The sequence below is a fragment of the Opisthocomus hoazin genome, chromosome 6, assembly GCF_030867145.1.
Source record: "Opisthocomus hoazin isolate bOpiHoa1 chromosome 6, bOpiHoa1.hap1, whole genome shotgun sequence".
Taxonomy (NCBI): Eukaryota; Metazoa; Chordata; class Aves; order Opisthocomiformes; family Opisthocomidae; genus Opisthocomus; species Opisthocomus hoazin.
Window position 1 is genome coordinate 44,431,953 of NC_134419.1, and position 19,810 is coordinate 44,451,762.

Sequence of the window (19,810 nt, forward strand, 5' to 3'; positions counted from 1 at the left end):
GAGGGAGTTTTGGCAGTTATTCGCCAGTTCTTATTAATAAGTAATCACTACTGGGGATTGTGCTGGCTCATTCAGTAGATTTATACTGCTGCACTGAGGCATGGGACTGTTTCTTAATATCTGTCCGTTCTTTCTTCCTTAGCTCACCAAACACACGGCCTTTATTTAAACTTATTTTAATGAAGACTCATAGGTAAATTGTTCTCAGGTCTGCTGTTTTGAAAAGCTTGTTAATAGTGCAGAGAATGGATGGCCCTGTAATGAAGTCATTTCACTTTTAACTCGGGGTTGGATGGATTCCAGAAAAACGAATTAGTCACATGTGTGGATGGATTTTGGTTTTATAGAGAATGGTGGAATCGAGCCAATTCTTAATATTTGTCTGCCAGTTAAAATATTCGGCAAAACCTCTCACGTGTGCGCACATAATGAATAGCAGTGCAACTATTTTTCTCCCCGTCGGGAGCTTTTCATGGTGAAGAGAAATAGTAAGGTCGAAGGCAGGAAAAATGTGGCCTTGAAGCTGGCTCAGCCGTAGCCCTGCTCCGCTATTAAACGCGTCCCGCGGCGGAGGCACTGCCTGCTGAGAGCACGAGGGGCTCCTGAGCCCTGCGACGTTGGGCATGCTGGCTCGGAGGCCTCGGGAGCACGCTTCGTCTGCTTGGGCGTTCTGTCAGAGGTACCAGGGCTTGCTTCCCCCCGGGTCTGGGTGGCTGCGGAGCGGTCTCCTGAGGTGGGAATCTCCAGTGGATCTCGCAGAGAGAGTTGTCAAAACATTGTTAATAAAATATTGAAAAAAAAGCCTGGAAAGACTCAATATAGATAGATTATGCTGAAAGGTCAGGTAATTTGTATTCTGTACCTTTCTTTTACAAAAAACCCCATGTTTTTATCCAGTGCTCAATCTTGATGTTTTGAAATCCAGAAAATATGATAAGTCACAATTGGTTTTGGAGAAGGAAGATGGTAGATAAGGTGATGATCTCCTGAATGAGCTGTTCCTCGTGGATCTTACAAAGATGTCTTCCTGCAGGCAAGGTGAAGAAATGAGCACCTAGATTTTCAAGCATAAAAGATAAACATTCAGCTGTCTTTTGCTCTCTTGAACAGCAGCGTCCTGACATTTCAGTTCAGTTCTTCATGTTCTTTTAAATTTCTTCTTCAAATTACTCATTCCTAACACAAGGTTAGCATCCATGTATAAAACTGAAGTCATAGTCTCTACCCACTTAATTTGTGATTAACTTAATCTCAGCCTCTTCGTTTTTTGGAGGTGTTATAAAACTGATTTTTTATTATTGGAGAGGTGGGAGGAGTTCATGCTCTGAAAGGAGGTCTGAATTGGGTAGATTGAATCCACAGCCATGTTAGTTTGGAAGCACAGAAACAGGGGGTGAGATACAGGGGTCATTTATCTTCGCTGATTTACCTGTTCCAAGGCAGGATTAGCTGTACCTGTATTTTGGCTGACAAGTGTTCATTCAAATGCTTTTTTTGAACGCTCTGAAGTAGTGAAGAATCCACAGCCTTCCAGCACAACCCACTGCAGCGTATCACTTTCTTGTTCTTAACAGACAGGAAGGACCTAACCGATGTTAACGTTTTTCTTTCTGCAGGATCATTTCATGGTCCAGTTTTGCAAAGTGGTTGGAGGTGTTTGCTTGGAAAGTGCTTTAGAAGTGTAAAATACTAACAACTTTGTGGCACGCTTGCATCATTAATGCATCATGACTTGCTTCTGTTAAGGGCTTTTATGAAGAAAGTATGTTATATACTTTACTGGCAGTAATTCTAGAAAAATGATCTAATTGATAAAGAAAAAGCATTCCTAGCATCAAAGCGACCTCTCTCTGCAATGTGAAAGCAAAGTTAAAGGAAGATTTATTGGTTGTTGCGCAGGTCTGACTTGGAATTACAGTTCAAGTGCTATCACCATGAAGACAGACAAATGAACACTAACTGGCCAGCTTCGGTCCAGGTCAGCGTTAACGCAACCCCACTTACCATCGAACGTGGCGACAACAAGACATCTCATAAACCTCTGCACCTAAAGCACGTCTGCCAGCCGGGAAGAAACACGATTCAAATTACAGTCACAGCGTGTTGTTGTGTAAGTACCCGGAGCTCACGGCTGCAGCTGCTGATGCTGAGTTTGCTGTTTAGTACACTTTGCAAATGCTGCCTTCGTTGAAAGAGCCTTACTCTCATTTTTTTTCCATGTTTTTTTTTCTGGTAGGGTGCTCGTTTGATCATGGTGGCACAGTCAGAGTGCTAATGTGGAGATTTTTGCTGCTGAATTCTTGCAGAGTGTAGCGGTGTCCTTCTGATGTCTCTGAAGGGGCTTGCGGTCTAGGGCAGGAGGGGAGTCTGATCTCCTACCTGTTCAGCGGGTGCCTGTGTAACAAGGCGGCTACAGTGTATTCATGTAGAAGCAGATTACTGTAGTGCAGACCGTTGTCTGGTACTGATTTCATTCACTTAGGGTGTTAAACTCTGTTTGGTATGACCTGAGAACATCAACACCGTAATCATTGGTGGTGATGATGTTTTTTCAAATAGCTTTTCAGATTAAGAACTCATATTCCATGATGCAGTCTAGACAATGCAACTTTCTCCTTTTCCATGGTTTAGTTCCTCTCGGGGACGAGTACCGTATTTTTAATGCAGACTGTTGCACAGACGCAGTCTGAGCTTTTGTCTGTTCTGTTGTCACTGACAAGAAAGCAAGCTGCTGCTTCTCCCAAGGTCGGCGTGTGAGGCACTTTGACAAGAAGCCATCCCCCCATTTTGCTTTGCTTCACGCTGCTGTTTCTCTGCATAACGTCATTTATCTGGTGGCTCGGAGCAGCGGCAGCATCCTGTGAATCCACAACGAGCTCTGTGTTGGGAAAGCAGATTCAGCTGGTTGCAGACACATCAGTAGCAAACCGTTTTTGCAACTTGCAGCATAGTCTGAGGGCAGGCAGGTAGGCTGGACCGTGTCAAAGAGCCCAGGGTTTTAAAAATAAACCCTGATGTCAGAGATGAACACGTCAGCCCTATGTATTCTGAACATTAAGGAGGGAGAAAATGCAGAAAATCTTTGCTTTTTGTAAAGTCCCTGTACACGTTATGCTCCTGGAGCACAGCACAAGGTACTGCGCAGCGTGCAGGGTATCCCTAAGGGAGCGCACGTGCGCGGCAGAGCAGAGCCAGCTTTCATGTTTAATGTCAGGCTCTTAGGGAAGCCACGTGTCCAGCGGAAGCACGCAGCTCGGTTCAGCAGTGTATTTACCACCTGTGCTTGGTTCTCCTGGTAACAAAATGCGTTTTCTTTCAGTCACACTTGTTCGTGTTGCAGTTAGTACACCGGCCATCGGTTCGCTCCGTACTTCAAGGTCTACTAAAGAAACGCCTCCTCCCAGCAGAACATTGTATCACTAAGAGTGAGTTTTCATTTTCTTTGGGTGACAGCTTTCCAGAATGCCTACGTTCAGTTGTGATAAGCTATTTCTACACCAGATTTACTTGCTCATTGAAAACTTTAAGCTGTGCTTGCCAGGAATTTCCAGAACATGTGGGTAGATTAAATCCTCGGTACCCTCAAATGTTGAGGGCTATTTGAGTGGGGGTAACAAAGTACCAAGGACACAAACTTAGTTCGCAAAAAGGACTCTCCCATTCCAGGAGAGTCTCTCTGGCTTCTCCCCGTTTTTGTTTTTGACTTACCTAAAAGCCCCGTGTAGAAAGATTATTCTTTATTTATTTAGGGCTGCTTTAAGTGCTTGTGTGGCACTTTATTTGGTTGAGGCTATAGCTGATACAGAGGTGTGTGATGGTTTATCTGTTCCGGAGAATGTTCTAAATGACACAGAATACACCTGTGTGGAGAAATTCTCCATTAAATTGACCCTTAAATGTCAAAGTGTCGATCTTTCAGATTTCTGTGTTAGAATTTACAGTACACTTGTGTTTTCTCACACGTACTTTCTTCCCAACCAGTAAAGAGGAACTTCAGTAGCGTTGCAGCTTCCTCTGGCAACGCGACACTAAACGGGGAGGATGGAGTAGAGCAAACGGCTATTAAAGTCTCTCTGAAGTGTCCGATCACATTCCGGCGGATTCAGCTCCCAGCAAGGGGTCACGACTGCAAGCACGTACAAGTGAGTAGATACCAGTGGCCTGGCAGTATTCCCTCAGCCACCTGTGGTTACGTTACCTTTAGCTTGGCTGTCGTATGAGAGAGCCGAATGAAATGGGATTTCTTTGTGGCTATCAACCTAAATAATTAACTGTGTATATATATATGTTTAATATAAAGGGAGAAAGTAGCTATTTGGTTTAGCTTGCAGTGCTAGTAGGCTTTTTTTCATGGCAGTTTTACTTCTGTCCAACTGATTCAGTTAATACAGTATTTTCCCTTGATTTCCTCTTTTTTTTTTTTCCTTGTTTTTTTCTGATACCTAGTGCTTTGATCTGGAATCTTACTTGCAACTTAACTGTGAAAGAGGAACTTGGAGGTGTCCGGTATGCAAGTAAGTGCAACCATACTACATGAAATGCAGTTGTACACAACTTGACCAAATTCAGATCATATTTAAGGTCACAGAGGGGGGAGAAAAAGGAAGTGCTAGGAAATAAGGTGTATGTGTTACATTGAGCTAATAGCATAAAGACCATTGAGAATTCTTGCAACATTTCATGAACTGAGGGAACACGCTGGATTACTAGAAATATAAAAACAGATAATGAGGTATTTTCTCACAAAATATGCAATCTGTGAGCTGTCATTACAGGCTATCAGTGGCTTGTGTAGAGTTCAAAAGAAGCTCAGATTACCAATTACACATTGATAAGACAGGTATCTACATAAACGTATGAACTGGGAGTTCAGCTTCCCCTAGATCATGAAGTGTAAGCAACTACCAGAAAACAGCGTGCCATGGCGAAAGAACAGATAGTCTAGTCTAGTGTTATTTTTGTGTCATTTTAATGCTGTGATGCCCAAATGGCTGAACTTTAACTATGTAGACAGGAAAGCGTTTGGCACGCAGCTGAGCGTTAGGTAAGGATGCCAAATAACTGTCTCGGGTCCTGTGCTTTGAGCCACACAGATACGCAGCTTAGGGCAGGGAGAGGGGGAATTTTGAAGACTGCAGCATTTACTAGTAATTAGGTAGGAAGTCAAGTTGGATCCTCCAAAATCAAAGTCAAAATCAAGTGTAAAGTAAAGTCAGAGCAGAAGGCAGGAAGGTTTCTAGTCCAGAAGAAGGCTGATTTTAAATAAGATAAAAGATTTCCTAGGAGCAAAAGTTTGCAGCGTTTGCGTGAAGAAAAGAGGGATACCTTGGCACACTTTCAACCTCATGTTTTCACCAGAGAGTTACTATACTGCAGAAGAAATGGGACAGAAAGCTTTGAAGTGGTTACAAACTGCCCATTCGTATGTTTACCTGGGCGGAAAGAACTGCAGAACGTCTGCGGGCCGGTTCAGTGTCTGTAACCTGCTGTGCTCAGCCCACAGGGTTACGAGTTTCTTCCAGCCTCAGCTGAGGAGCCAGGGTTCTTCAGCTCAAGGAGCTGTAGCAGCTTTGTCCTGGTTAGAGTTAATTTTCTTCCCAGTAGCTGCTGTGGTTTGGATGTAGTATGAGAAGAATGTTGAATAATACACTGATGTTTTTAGTTGTTGCTGAGAAATCCAGGACTCTCTTCAGTTTCCCGTATTTGGCTAACGAGCAGTTGTGCAGGAGCTGGGAGGGAGCACAGCCAGACAGATAGCCAAGCTGGCCAGTGGAAATACTCCATACCATAGGTGTCATGCTCAGTGTATACATGGGGGTTGGCCGGGAGGCAGGAATCTGCAAAATCCACGAGTTCACAGTCACTGCTCAGGGCCATGCTGCGCAGTCAGTCCTCGGGTGGTGACAAAAATTCTATTGTGTATCGCTTGTTTTGCATATTCTTTAGTAGTAATAATAGTAGTAGTAGTATTCCTTCCTTTGTTTTCTTATTAAGCTGTCTTTATCTCAACCCACGAGTTCTACCTTTTGTCCATTCTCCCTGTCCCACGGTGGGTGGAGGCGTGAGCGAGCGGCTGTCTGGTCCTAGTTGCCAGCTGCCGGGTGAGACCATGATGAGCTTGTACTTTATCTCTGCAAGTCTCCAGCTGAATCGCTGCTGCGCCAGCCCGTGTTAGGTATAAACAGGAGTGGAGACTGTCCATTCTGTCTGCTGCTGTGGGCACTGCGGGCTTGAGATGAGCTTGTTTTGACTGTCCCTGATTGATAACATGTCCTAAAGGGCAGGTGCTTTCTCTGAACTACCTGAATCTTTTCTATTTTCCAAGTTAGGCTAACAAAAATCACAAGACTTGGATGACTTGCTTCTTAGTTTATGTATTCATCTATCCAGGCCAAAATTTTTGCCCTGTTTCTCTGAATCTAAGCACCTGCATTCAGATCGAAGTGCCTACATAACTAAATAATTTATGGTTTTGTTTTGTTCTGTCCCCATCTGTGCTGATCTTAAGTAAAATAAATAATACGTAGTTACTTTGAAGCCATATTACTGAGTAGCTCAAAAAAAAGATCTAATTTGAAAAAAATGTAGTGCTAACTGGTGTTCACAGGAGAGATCTGCAATGTTTGAAAAGCCTTTAAATTCACAGTACATTTCACTAAAAAAATTATTTTAAGGATGTGAACAGCTTATGGACACACACAAGTAGATGTCTCTTTGTATCATCTGTTTGATGTGGAATACTGTTATCCCAGTAATGCAAATGTAGAGCTAAAACTGTTTTCCCCAAATCATTCCTAAATTATGTGTTAAAGATAGTAAGTTGGTGGATGCCAGTCTGCTGATTTCATCACTAACCTGTCCTTCTTCCATCCCTCTTTTGTGATATTCTAACATGAGATTTAGGGTTTGGTTTTTTTCCTTTCTAGTAAAACTGCTCTGCTGGAGGGCTTGGAGGTTGACCAGTATATGTGGGGTATTCTGAACGCCATACAAAAGTAAGTGAACTTTTTCATTTCTGCTGTCGAAGAGTAAGCAACTAGGAGATACTTTAATGAGTAGTGAGCTAGTCACACCAAAGTAGGTCTTAGTGATTGAACTCGAATATTCTATTTCATGGCTCCTTGGTGGAGCTAGTGATACAGTGAATCAGTTCTACTTAATAGATCTTGGCTGTGTTATCTCTTGATGGCAGCCTCACCAGTGGAGCAGGGGGAGGAATGAGAATGGAGGATGAAATGCTTTCTCGTGTTTACAAGTCATGTCTCTGATTCACATGTGGCAGAGCACATAGATATATTTGGATTTTGTTGTGTGGATAAACACAGCAATGTGCTCTCAAAGGTGCATTTTTTAAAACTTGCTTTCGGCACACACTTGAGGAGTGAAAGATCTTGAGGTTGTGTTATACTAGAGCATTTCAGAACATTTGTTACCATGCATATTCTTAGGGAAACTTCAGCAGAGTTGATGAAAAAAGAAGAAAATCAATTAACATGCTAAAATTTTCACATTATTTTACAGCTCAGAGTTTGAAGAAGTTACCATCGATCCAACTTGCAGTTGGAGGCCCGTCCCCATAAAGTCAGATATTCACATCAAAGATGACCCAGATGGCATTCCCTCAAAAAGATTTAAGACCATGAGTCCAAGCCAGATGATCATGCCAAATGTGATGGAGATGATTGCAGCTTTGGGTCCTGGCCCGTCACCTTACCCGTCCCTACCCCCTCCTCCGGGAGGCAACAACTCCACTGAGTATGGTAACCAAGGTTAGTTCTGCAGCTTTGTGCACCCAGGTGGTTACTCTAGAAGTCAGTGTTTGGGTCAGCTTTGTGATTCAGGTATCTCAGTGCATCTTCCCAGAGAGATGCATAAGGAAAGCAAGTTATACAGGCACGAGTCTGAAATTCTGCATCGGTCTTTTCATTTAAGATTGATCTGTTTAGAGGAAAATACATTTTAGTAAGGAGAGTGGTGCTTGTCGTATTTATTGCCATGTAGCCCTCCCTGAATCAACAAACACTGTACGTTACCTTATATATTCATGGCCTGCCACAATATACATCTTTCCTTGTTTTTTTCTGTCCATTTTCCTTCTGTCCCACTCTCATTCAAGCGAAGGCTCCTAGTGTTACAGAAGTTACAAAGTAGAGAAACTGGCCCATTAACCCTGCTGCTTGGGCCACGAAGTTTAGCTGGTGGGCAGGTGGGTGACATCTGGTAGGCCACCTAGAAAGTGGAGGACTTCTAAAGAGCTTTTAACTGCTCTGCACACACCTTTGCATTGGAAAATTACTTTCGAGTTCCTCTACCCATGTGCTGGCAGACTGAGAAACAGGAAACTAAATACAGGCAGCGGAGATACATTTTCAAGTGACTGGTATATTGTGAATAACTCAATTATAGTGACATTCCTGAAAATATGAAACCGGAGACTGTTTCTTTTGCGAGTAATACGATATGACTCAGTTCAACTCTGGGAAAAGACCAACTGTTCACACCATCAGAATCCCCAAATTGATTACAAGGTGATATATGTGCTTTTTGCCGGCGTTTGAAGAAAAATATAGATTGCACGCAAAATATGGTTAATTTGCTCCAATGACTGCAGAACTGATGACAGATGATAAAACTTTTTAGGTTTTCAAACAGATGAATGATTACTATAACAAAGCCAAGAGCACTGAATCACAAATTTTTCACTCGTTCAGTAGGAGTGAAGTGCAGTCAGAGCATGAGAACAGAGCCATCTATTTCTCATCATCTTTCTAGCTCGTAATCAGGAACAGATGGGGTAGTCACGTAAAGTGGGGTTTAGGGTTTGTGTAACAATTGCTGGTTGCTGCCTAGACTGTTATTTCCCTGCCCTCCCCTGTGGATCCTGTTGCAGAGGCAGTCACTGCTCCTGGGAGCCCTGACTCATCACTGGCAGGTGAAGTCCATGCTCTCCAATTCCCCTGGCAACAGGTGTGTCAATGCAGAGCACCACATTCTCCTACATGCCTTCACTGGTCTGTCCCTCAGCATGTGGCACAACTCTTGCCCCAGAGAAGGGTGTGCTGCTGCGTGGCTGCTGCTCCCTGGGCATACCGCCTTGCGTCTTCACTCTCCGTCAACACGTGCACTGAAACGTAGTGTTTAGAATTAGGTGATGTCCGCTGATTAGCAGTACTCTAGAGCAAAGTAGTAGCAGTAGTATTACTACTGTGGCTTATGTTCGTTTATTTGGGTTTGACAGTAAGCATGCTGAAGTTTAATTTCCCAATATAACAAGTACTTAGTAATACAAGACCTTATTCCAGCTCTCTGCTATTAAATCTTTCCTGAGAAGCAAGGCAAGACCAGCTGTATTCTGGGAGATTCATCCAGCTTGCAGATTAACAAAATGAGAATTAGCAAGGCTCTGCAGTATTTACATGATAGATCAAAGTCCCGACTTCTTTGAGGAATACTCTTACATGGCTAATGACTTCTGTTCCTCTGAGATTAAACTTCTGCTTGTGAAGCTGTGCTAAAGAGCAAATGTTGCAGCTACTTCAGTTTGTCAAACTCCCGTCTTGACTTGAACATTTAAAGCTGCTGTACTTCAGCTGACGAACTGCGGGCTTTCCGCGCAAGCTCCAAAGCTATTTTGTTATTTCAGAGCTCAGTGTCATCCACTTCAGTTGCTTATACGAAGTAGCTGAGTGGATTTAGCTCAGTTTTTGCTGTTTGTAGCAAATAAGCCACCGGAGTTGGTATCTCAGTTGGAAGTGTTAACAGAGGGATCTGGACAGAAAAAACACGGGGAGTAAAATCCATGTTTTGGGATACGTGCTTGCTTTACAATTCAAGTGAAGATCACTGGGCTGAGGTGGGACGGATCAAAACATACCGACCATGGTCATACAGTACTTGTCCTGCAGATCAGCAGGGGACTCCAGACGTGTTGCTAGATGGTAGGTGGGTGGGGGAAAATCCAGATAGTTTATTCCGAATTGGTGTGAAATTTTGGTGCGTTGCAGAACATCATTTCAGGCTGAAGTTAGGTGGATTTCATAAATTCACTAGTTCTTCATTACAAGCGTGCTGAAACACAGGCTACGGGCAACCAGTTTTTAACTCTGAAAATGAGAAGAGTAGATCTAAGAGGGGAAAGCTGGTGTTGTGTTTGCCGTCAAGAGCGAATTTTATTAGGCTTTGTGGGAGCAAGGAGAATTACACCACAAACCTCAACTAGACGTGAAGGCCTCTTCTGCGCTATCCTAATGGAAGTTGCCTGTTTATACTGCAGAAGAGGAGGTAAAAGAGATGCTGTGCTGTGAACTGGTACTGTGGCATCTTCCTGATACAGCTCTGCCAATTAGCTTCATCAGAAACTGAAGCAGCGCTGCGATCTTACTGGATGCATAGAAGTGTAGACATAAATAGCCCAGGTGTCCTATAAATACTTTTGGACTTGGGCAGTCAGTCTCAGTTGCACTGGGATTCTTCCAGATGCAAATATTCCATGGAGTTTAATATCCTTTTCACTTCTCAACTTGGTTACATTTATGTGGTGTCTTGACAGTAGTTTTCCAAAGTGTCAGCGGTTTTCAATTAGTCACAACGTGTAAATGAATTATTACAGCAGCCAGAATGTGAAAGCTGAGTGCCGTTGTTCCCTCCCGTTCCTCCAGCCCACTCCGGCAGCGGGGAGCACAGCGTTGCCACGCACGGCGTTGCCGCTGCCCTGTGCTGTGCAGGGAGGATGCTGCGCCGCACGGCTTTCACAAGATACTCGGAGCTCAACGTGGGGAAACAAATAATTTATTTCCTATCCCGTCTGTTTCTCTTTTAGGCAACAGTTACCAAGGTCATGGCAACTTTGACTTCCCGCACGGGAATCCCGGTGGCACGTCTATGAATGACTTCATGCACGGGCCACAGCTGTCGCACCCCCCCGACATGCCGAGCAGCATGGCAGCGCTCGACAAGCCTCTCAGTCACCCCCTGCAGGAATCTGTAAGTAGCCGTGCCGTGGATGTAGGTTTTCCTTTCCAGGGGTGAGGAGCTCTCATCCAGCTAACGGACTTGCCTTGTGAACTGCTTTTACTTTTTGTGGATTCTCCTCACTTTGGAAGTTTGTGAAATAGAGTAGTCCTGAGAAATGCCAAAAATGCCATTTTTAGTTTCTGGGCTTGTCGAGTTTTTGGGGAAGCATTTCTGAGCTTTTTGAATTGTCATTTGAGCTTGTTAATCTGAAAGAGACAGCCTGGCCCGGTGTGCTTGTGTTAATCACTGTGCTTTGCTCTGACACCTGAAGAAAACAGACTTCACTCCCTCGGCCAGCAGGGTCCATGAATATCCGTCTTCAGCAGGCAACGTGTTACAGCAAGACACTGACTGACTTCAAAGCAGGGACAATATCTTCCCTGGCTTTGTCCCAGAGGGCAAAATTTGTGTCAAAGCATTTTGATTTTGAGGGGGAATTCTACCCAGGGAGCATGAAAGGCACCTTTAGGCTGTTGGGAATAGGACAAGCCTGTAGATTTCGAGCAGAGACGCTGCCGTGGCCTGAGAGTGTATTGATGCAAGAGACTGAAAAAGGGAGGTTCCTCGGGTCTCAGATGGAGAAGCAGAACTGTGCGTTGGAAAAGCAGCTTGCTCAGAGCACTGAGTTTTATATACGGAACTTTAAAGATCTCCAGAAAATGCAGTACTGAAGCAGCTAGGTGACTGAAAAGCTACCAGCAGCATTTAGCTCTTAGGCATGGCTAGTCATCTATTTTAATGTGGGGGGGTGTGAGGGTGTGTGTATACATCCTTTTATGTTCATTTAAGTTACAGGGCAGGGACTTTATAGCGTGCTGTTACTGCACAGGAAGGATGTTTAACTTGACAAGTCATCTGTGCCGTGTCTTCAGTGAATACTAGAAAGTACAATTTCAGAACGTAATGAGAAAATGTGGTAGCAGATGCTCAGTAAAAGCCTATTCAGTCAACGTCTCCTCTAGCTGGCAGCAGGTTTTCCAAGGAAGATGGTGAGAAATAGGAGGAGAGTGGAGAGAGAGTTCTTAGTATAGCTTGGAGAGAGCCCAAGTACAAGACTGTCTGCAGAGGAAGAGTCCAGAACCGTAACGACTTTACCACTTTACAGGATAATAAAGGACAGAACAAAGATGCTGTAAACCTAATTTTACATTGGCAAATTCCACATACCGAGCTTCAAGAGCATTCCTGAATTACCTGCATCAGAAGCAACCACACAGTATTAGAATACGGTACTGAGGGGACACGCTGCCAGCCTGAACCTCTCCCAGCTGCTTTCCCTTGAATCAAAGCCATAGGGAAATATTCTTTGCCTCTTGTTGCCTCATACCCACCACTTGACTTCATCAGTTAGCTGCTATACCTTTGCTATGGTAGTCGCCCCAGTGACATTTCTGAAGCGGTGGAACGTGAAAGTGGAGAATCAGTGGCTTTCTGAAAACGGGACTGCTTACAGATGATAGCAAAGGTGAAAGTTGCTCAAGGCTGTGCGTGTTCCAGAGCTGTAAGAGGGTATTTGGGCAAACGTTAATAGATTTTTGGTTCTGTGGGCCAGTCTGTAGCAAATCTGATACTGTTTGGGAACAGGAAGCTGCACTGAAGCTCCTTGCAGCTGATTTGTGTCAATGGCTGATTTCCTCTAATGAGGATCAGGCTGCAGGTCTGTTAGCACAAGGGAGTTAGGCTGACCCGGTCAAGGTAGCCACGTAGTCTGCAGGCCACATTCGAGGACTGCTAGTGCTCCCGTGCAGCTTTTTCAGCATTATAAAGTCTCTGCTTTCCACTTTCTCTCTTCTTCTCCTTCCTTTCTTCTCTCTCAAAAATGAACTGCTTGTCTGTATCAGACCCTGAGGAAAGGCAGCTTTAAGATTACTGCTCTTAGAGAAGTGCATGCCAGCAACACATGCCTAGATTGTGTAGCTGAATGTCTTTGGACAGGCAAAGAGTTATTTTCTCTGTACAAAAACAACTATAAATCACATTGCATAATTAAACTGAAGTTTCAAGATGTTGCCTGTGCTCTTGCCTGGCTTTCTTGTCTTTCCTTTTACACATTTAAGGTGTATTTTGTTTTCATCTCCCACTCACTTTGACCGTTTCGCCTTTACAAGGTGAGTCAGGATCGGGTGTTTGGTCCTTTGAGACCCAAGGTCTCTCTCTGACTGAAGCTGAACGCTGCTGAGAAAGTTCCTAATTTTCCCGTTGCGAAGATTTATGTGGTGGCGCTTATGTAGTGGTAGGCAGAGAAGGTTGATGCCTCCATACATACTCCAAGAAATGCAGGTGTGTTTGCCCAGTGAGCGTAGGGCTGGGTAGCCAGGGCTGGATCATCAGCACTTCCTCCTCTCAGCACTGCTGTTGCTCTCCTGTGGTAGAAGAAAAAAACAAGAGCTACAATATGGCTGGCAGTAATACCTCTTCCCCAGTGTAAAGTGGCGTGAGAACTGTCGAACAGATGCTTCTGTGTCTGTGCAAGATTGCTACCAAATAGCTGACACAGTCACATCTTGTTTGTTCTCAGAAATTGTAAAGAAGTTGTAGAGAAAGATGAATTCCGGGTTAGCTGTAGCTTAGTGCTGGTTGCCAGCGGTGTGAGGAGTGGTGCGTGGCTGAGCAATGGACGATCGCAGTTCCATATACGCAGTGAGGTGATGGCTGCTGGTGCCGTGGTAGAAAGTCATGGCTCTTACGTCTGTTATCAGTTCTCCTCTCTCTCCCACCAGCACAAGCGTTACAGCAGCCACGAGATGATCTGGATCCGGGTACTGATGGGATTGAAAACCAAATGGGGAGTGAGGGGGAAGTTTGGCTTTGACCCACATCAGTTCCCCAGCCGAGGTCTCTGCAGGGATGCACCTGGGAACAAAGGCGTGGGTGGGAGAAGTGGCCGAGAGCAGCGGCAGGGCAGGATGACATCTGCCAGAGGTTCTGCAGCTCACCCAGCCGGAAGGCTGGCAAAATGCTGACCCCGGTAACGGAGAGGGTTACCAGCCATCGACTTAACCTGCTGATCTTTCTTTTTCTTCTACCAGTTTTCTCCTGAGATGAAAGGAATATTGTGCTGCTGGCAGGCCGCGCTGCTCTCAGCTGTCGACTCTCCCAGAGGTCACTGCTGGGCTCGTAAAAAGCTGCGGCGCTTCCTGCTCTTAAGCTGAAGATGTAGTTGTGTCTGCTATAAGCTTTGCTTTTACAGATTGTAAACGTTTTAAGAGTGCGAAAGCTTATGCTCCTAAAAACAGCTCTGGAATTACCTTGCTAGGTAAGCAGAGGCAACTTTGTTAGACTCCGTGCTCATCGTCTGGGTTAGCGTTTCTGAAATAAAACGATGGGAGTGGCAGACACAAGCCGAACATACGCGAGGTGCGTTGCTTAGAATGCTTTTGCACCACAGCAAACTTCTCGTTAGTTAGCTGGATGCGGACAGGGAAATGTGGAAGTCCTGAGCATCTGGCTTTCGCACAGGTAGGACAGTGGCATCTGTGCCCGAAGTCTGATGGGTTTTGAACCTGTGATGGCCATTTAAGATGATGGTGGCCCTCAGTCCTACAATGGACGATTGCTCCCTAGCCAACAGTTGTCTCAGGGCCCAAGATACTGCCTTAGCAACTAAATATTTCTGTATACAAAATGCTTGCCTATATGTAAACATAATGTAATTTCTAACCTGCTTATTTGTTTTTGAAATACGTCTTAGAAATATGAATGCCTCTTGGTTTGAAGAATTACTGATGTAAACATACCAGTGTGACTCTTGCTTTGTGCATTCAGGGATAAATTTAAGAGACTACTCAAAATAATCCTGTTTTGTTTTGTTGCTTTTTTTTTCCTGGAAACTGCTTTCCCACTTCAGCAACACTGTATTAAATTGCTTTTTACTTTTTGTTATTATTGAGCTTTCTTAATTTCCACACTTTCTGTTGCACGTGTCCTCAATGAACGAAGAAGGAAAAAGTACTATTTGGATAGACATCTCCTTTCACTTGGACTCGTGCAAAGTTTTTAGGCTGCAGATTTATTTACGCTAAGGTGTGGTCTGTGGGCAGATTTTGGGCGAGTGTACCCCTAAGGTAACAACAGTAATGTTGCAGAATACTTTTCAAGCAGTCAAACCGTGACCCTAAGGGGGAGAAGAGCGCGTATCAGTACGTTTTAAGTTACTTTAAACTCTCATGTGGGAAAGAGGCCCAAATGTGGCATTGAAAGTAGAATCCTGCTCGTTTCCACCAGCCTTCACACTGCCAGAGTACTGGAAAGGACCTCCGTGTAGCTGAGTGTGGCTGTCCCAGTGGATCAGTACACAGGTTTCAGTTTTCGCAAGAGGGATGAAATGTTTTGGGGTTTTTTAATGCTTGTTTCTGTAATTTTTTTTTTAATTTTGTGGGAACATTTTAATGAAGTTCTGTAATAACCTCCCGTTTGCTTTCCAAAACTGAAGACTAAGGTCAAAATAACCGTGCGGTTTACTGTGATACGAAAGGGTCAATGCTGACATAGTATTTTGCTGGTTTCTGTTGGCTTGGCTGGATGAATTTCATGCTGTTGTTGTATGTATCTGTTCTTTTATTTCAGCTCCACTTTTTTGGCAATATGTGACATTCCTCAAAAAATGTTTACATTTTTTGCTTCTCCATGTACCCAATTAACATGAGACATCTGATTCTGAAGCATTCAGACATTTCTTTCTCATGGCACCAAGGTGAAGCCCCAAAGAATCCTCTAGCATTAAACATGACGTAGCAGAAGGAAGACTTGGGCTTGTGCGTTTTTGTTGCTTCTCTGTCATGTGAGAAAGCCTTTTCCCCCGTTCTTCCACAGTAGGGTTTGGAACAGGCATTGCGGTTTGGTAGCTTATTCCCCATGGAAAACATAAAAAATATCAAGCTTTTGCTAGAGAACTTACCCATGACATGAATACAGACTAGAAGCGTGACCATTAGCTTAGTTTGAGCTAAAGCGTTGTGCTTTGCGGTCGGCAGGTACGGAGCCCCTGCAGCAGCTGTGCTGACGGGTGGGGAGCTCGCTGCCGAGCCCACTCGGCGTTTTGTCAACCGTCAGAATATCAGCAAGGAAAATCTTCAGTCCTGAAAAGGGGTGTTGCATCCTGAAAAGAAAAAGAGGGGAGGAGCAGGGGAGAGCTGCTGTTTGCTGTTTGTAATGAGCTGAAACGCAAATAGGCAGCGGTGTCGGGAAGCTGCCCAATAAGGGAGCTGAGCAGAAATGACCCATTTTCTCGGTTAATCAGCTTCCTGGCGTAGGGATCTGTGTTCAACAAACTCTGCATTCATTCATGGAATGGTTTAGGGCAAAAGCATCTGCCTTGCTAATGCTGAGCAGCACCCATGAGCCTCCTTCCCTTCTCCTCGGGGTTTGTTATTTTGCATCTTGCAGCGCTGTTTCCCACATCACAAGGAAGCGAACCAACAGCACAAACCCAAGGTGTTTATCTCCCCCTTGCAGATAACCTTCAAAAAGCTGAAACGCTTCCTCCGGCATTGGGATATGGAGTTTCTTTTCCAGTTGCGCTTTTTTATTCCTTTTTTTGGGGTTCTTTTTGTGTTTGTTGTGTGTGTCTTTTTTGTTAATTTACTTGAGCTGTTTCTTTTTGTAACATGCGGTTACAGAGTCAGGCACCGCGAGCACTGTACCTTGTGGCCTCACTTTCTTTTCCTGCTTTTTTCCTCCTCCGCAGATCCCTCATCCCGGCAGCACTGATCAGTCCCATACTTCCATGCAGCAAGGTTTGCACGTCCCTCACCCCAGCAGCCAGTCAGGGCAGCCATTACATCACAGCGGGCCTCCTACCCAGCAGTCCCGGCAGCCGCCCCCGGCCGCTTCTAGCAACCATCCACACAGTGACCTGACCTTTAATCCCTCCTCAGCCTTAGAGGGTCAGGCTGGTGGACAGGGAGCACCCGACATGCCGGAGCCCTCGCTGGATGTAAGTCTGTGTCATACTCTCATCTGCCTGCCGTTAGCGTGTGCTTCGCATCGCGGCGGGAGGGCGGGGAGGGCGCGGGGCCGGGGAGCCGCTTCCACAGCACATGCCATCCTCTCACGCTTGGGTACATGGGCGCAGGCGCTGCAGCTGTAGCCTCTTCCCAGACATTCCTCAGCCTGGGAGCCATCTCCCGCTTGCTCCTTGCCTCTGGACAGGGACGGCGTGTTCTCGCTCGTCTGGGCCCCGCCGCCGTCGCAGCGCCCATCCGGAGGAAGCACGTGGTGGCATGCGGTGCTGGCTGCGGCGGAGCTGTGCACAGCGAGCAGCACTGCTCCCGTGCTGGCCCTGGCCCTGCTCCCCGTGGCCAAACCAGGCTGAGCCCCAGCTCCATTCCTCCTCCCGGCACGCCACGTAGGGGAGCAAACAACGAGGACGTCTTCTGCCTCCTCAGCCACTGTGGGAGGCAGCTCACCACTAAAGGAGGATAAACCCAGTTTTAAGGCCAAAAGTCATCTTCCGTCTCTTGCCATCCGTACAGTGAAATTGGAAGTGACCTATCTGAGGTATCCCTCTGATTAATCACCTGCCTCCCAAAACTGAAATTTCTTAGCGCAAGGATTGATTTTCGTTTGAGTCTTGCGTTCCCGTACGTGTATCTTCTGTCTGTTCCAAAGTCTGCTGCTGCACGGTGTAATTTTTGGAGAGAAATGTTACGCTCTGTGCCTCAGGTTCATATCTGTGTTTCCTGCTGCTGTAGGCTGAGGGCTTCCCTGTCACACAGGAGCAGTGTGCCGGCGGGGAGCCTCGCAGAGGGGCGGGAAGGGGCTCGGGGAGGGGCGGGTGCTGCAGGCACAGGCACAGCAGCTGCTCTCTGAACCAGGTGGCTGCTGTTCCACGCAGCACGGTCACGGGCACATCCTTCGGGAGTGGCGGTTGGTGTGGCAGTTAGAGGTCTGAACCCTTAAGGGACCTTGTGTGAGCAGTATTAATAGGTGAAATAAAAATGTCTTTTTTTTTTTATTTCAAATATTGAAGAAACATAAAGCATGCTGTTACAGGTCAGGCACTTATTCCTCGGTGAAAGGCAAAGCAGAAAAACCTGTGCATTTATCCCAGTGCTGTGGTTATCACTGGTGGAGGCATGCTGGATTCTTAACGGGAGGCTGCAATGACCTTAACTCGATGAGAAAGCAGGTGCTGTACAGTACAGGGCACACGATGCTTTGAAATACCTGTGAGCGCGGCCGTGGCCAGCTGGAGTGTTCTAGTGGGGTTAACGTCCATGGCTGTGTTCGGGAGCTAGGCTGAGCCAAGCGCCACACAGCAAACCAAACGGGCAGCTTGGTCTGCTCCCTCCTGACACACGTGAATTCTTCAGGACTGCAGCGTGATGCGGTCTGAGGTCCAACCTGGGTTGAAGGACGTACCCCAGCGTGTTCCTGCAGCTCCGGCCCCGGCGCTCGCAGCCCCCAGCACTGCCCTGTCCCTACCCTCGGCTCCACGCAGCACTCGCACGGCCCAGCACATCCTTACGAGGGCTCGGGGCAGGGTGTGCTGCCCGGCCCGCTGCCCAAGGCAGCCGAGGTCACCCTCAAAACTTGGCAGACTTCATCTTCAGACATACTGAGCATATTGGTTAAAGCTTTCTAAAACAAATTTTTTTAAATCCCCTGTATATAAGAATGAGCCTCAGAGGCGTTATGTTAAATTTTTAAGAATTGAGCCATAAAATCATAGGACAAATTAAACCATTTTTTACTTTCTACACGTTTGGTGGGGCTGCAGTTTTCTTTCAAGCTTCTGCACTAGGTATTCATAAAAAATTATGATAGCAGGTGAAATACATTTAAAAGCCTTCTATCTTTAGCCTAGTACCACGACAATAGCATTTTTACCACAAATAAAAGGAAGTGGTAAGCATTCCTTCTGGGAGATTCTGTTTCTGTCAACTTGACATTGTATTTTTTTCCAAATGCTTGGGAATTAATAAACTTCTTTCTGCATTTGATGTTAGCTTACTGAAAAATATGTTCATCCATATAACATTAGAAGATGAAGCTGCATTTGCACAGGAGTAATAGAAGCCTATAAATACAATATTTGCATGCTAAATGTGATCCAGTCAAGCTTTCAGTTTTACAGTGTTTGAAAACACAGAACAATTTAAAATGAATTTCTTATACCTACTATTACATTTGTTAAAGCAGCCCATATCTTTCTGTCTTTGCTTTAACACAACACTGGATATAAAGGGAGCTTATTACTAACTCTTCCCTGCCGTTTTTTATGTATGACGCTTTTACTTTTGACTGGGACATGGCAAGATGCAGAATAAAGCAGAAGACATTGCCTGTTACACAGCTCAGGAGTTACAATTTTCTTGTTGCTGTCAGATCAAAAAGAAGCTGAGTGATGGTTGGAAAAATTAAATTTTCTATCTGAAACACGGTATTAATAAAAACAGAAATACACACACACCCCCCCCCCCCAACTATTCCTTTTGATACTTTAAAAAGTTGTGGAGATTCGTGCGCCTTCTGTTGGCTGGGGCGTTCTGCCTAGCATTGCGCGTAACGCTGCAGTTGAGTACGTACGTCCAACCGCTGCACTCACTGCCACAGAAGGGGAGAGGCCTCGCCCACCTGCCTCACCTCTCCTCACCCCATACTCCTCCTCAGCTGTTTCTTTTCTCTTTTTTTTTTTCCCCCCCTTTCTAGGCTAGTTTTAACCTTGGGTGGGTTCCCCGCTGCAGCTCACGGCCCCGGAGGGTCCCTCGGCGTGTGGAGGCATCGGAGGGTGGCTCGAGGGGCAAACGAAGGCCAGGGCTGCCTCTTGTCTCTCGGGCTGCAGGCGTCTGGTGGT

General features: G+C 45.5%; 1 protein-coding gene across 5 annotated transcripts in view; it reads left to right on the plus strand.

Moving 5' to 3' along the window:
- Nucleotides 1–19,810, plus strand: part of ZMIZ1 (zinc finger MIZ-type containing 1) — a 363,339-nt gene that overhangs the window by 338,532 nt on the left and 4,997 nt on the right. For 4 of the 5 annotated variants that reach the window (XR_012764244.1, XM_075422952.1, XM_075422953.1 and 1 more), the window contains exons 15-22: nucleotides 1,900–2,110; nucleotides 3,320–3,425; nucleotides 3,982–4,142; nucleotides 4,447–4,514; nucleotides 6,927–6,995; nucleotides 7,522–7,769; nucleotides 10,820–10,983; nucleotides 16,700–16,948. Coding sequence is in view for 4 of the 5 variants with exons in the window: in XM_075422952.1 (XP_075279067.1) it covers nucleotides 1,900–2,110; nucleotides 3,320–3,425; nucleotides 3,982–4,142; nucleotides 4,447–4,514; nucleotides 6,927–6,995; nucleotides 7,522–7,769; nucleotides 10,820–10,983; nucleotides 16,700–16,948 (1,276 nt within the window). In the remaining variant the exon portion in view is untranslated. The remainder of the gene's footprint in view (nucleotides 1–1,899; nucleotides 2,111–3,319; nucleotides 3,426–3,981; nucleotides 4,143–4,446; nucleotides 4,515–6,926; nucleotides 6,996–7,521; nucleotides 7,770–10,819; nucleotides 10,984–16,699; nucleotides 16,949–19,810) is intronic. The other variant, XM_075422954.1, reaches the window with a different exon arrangement.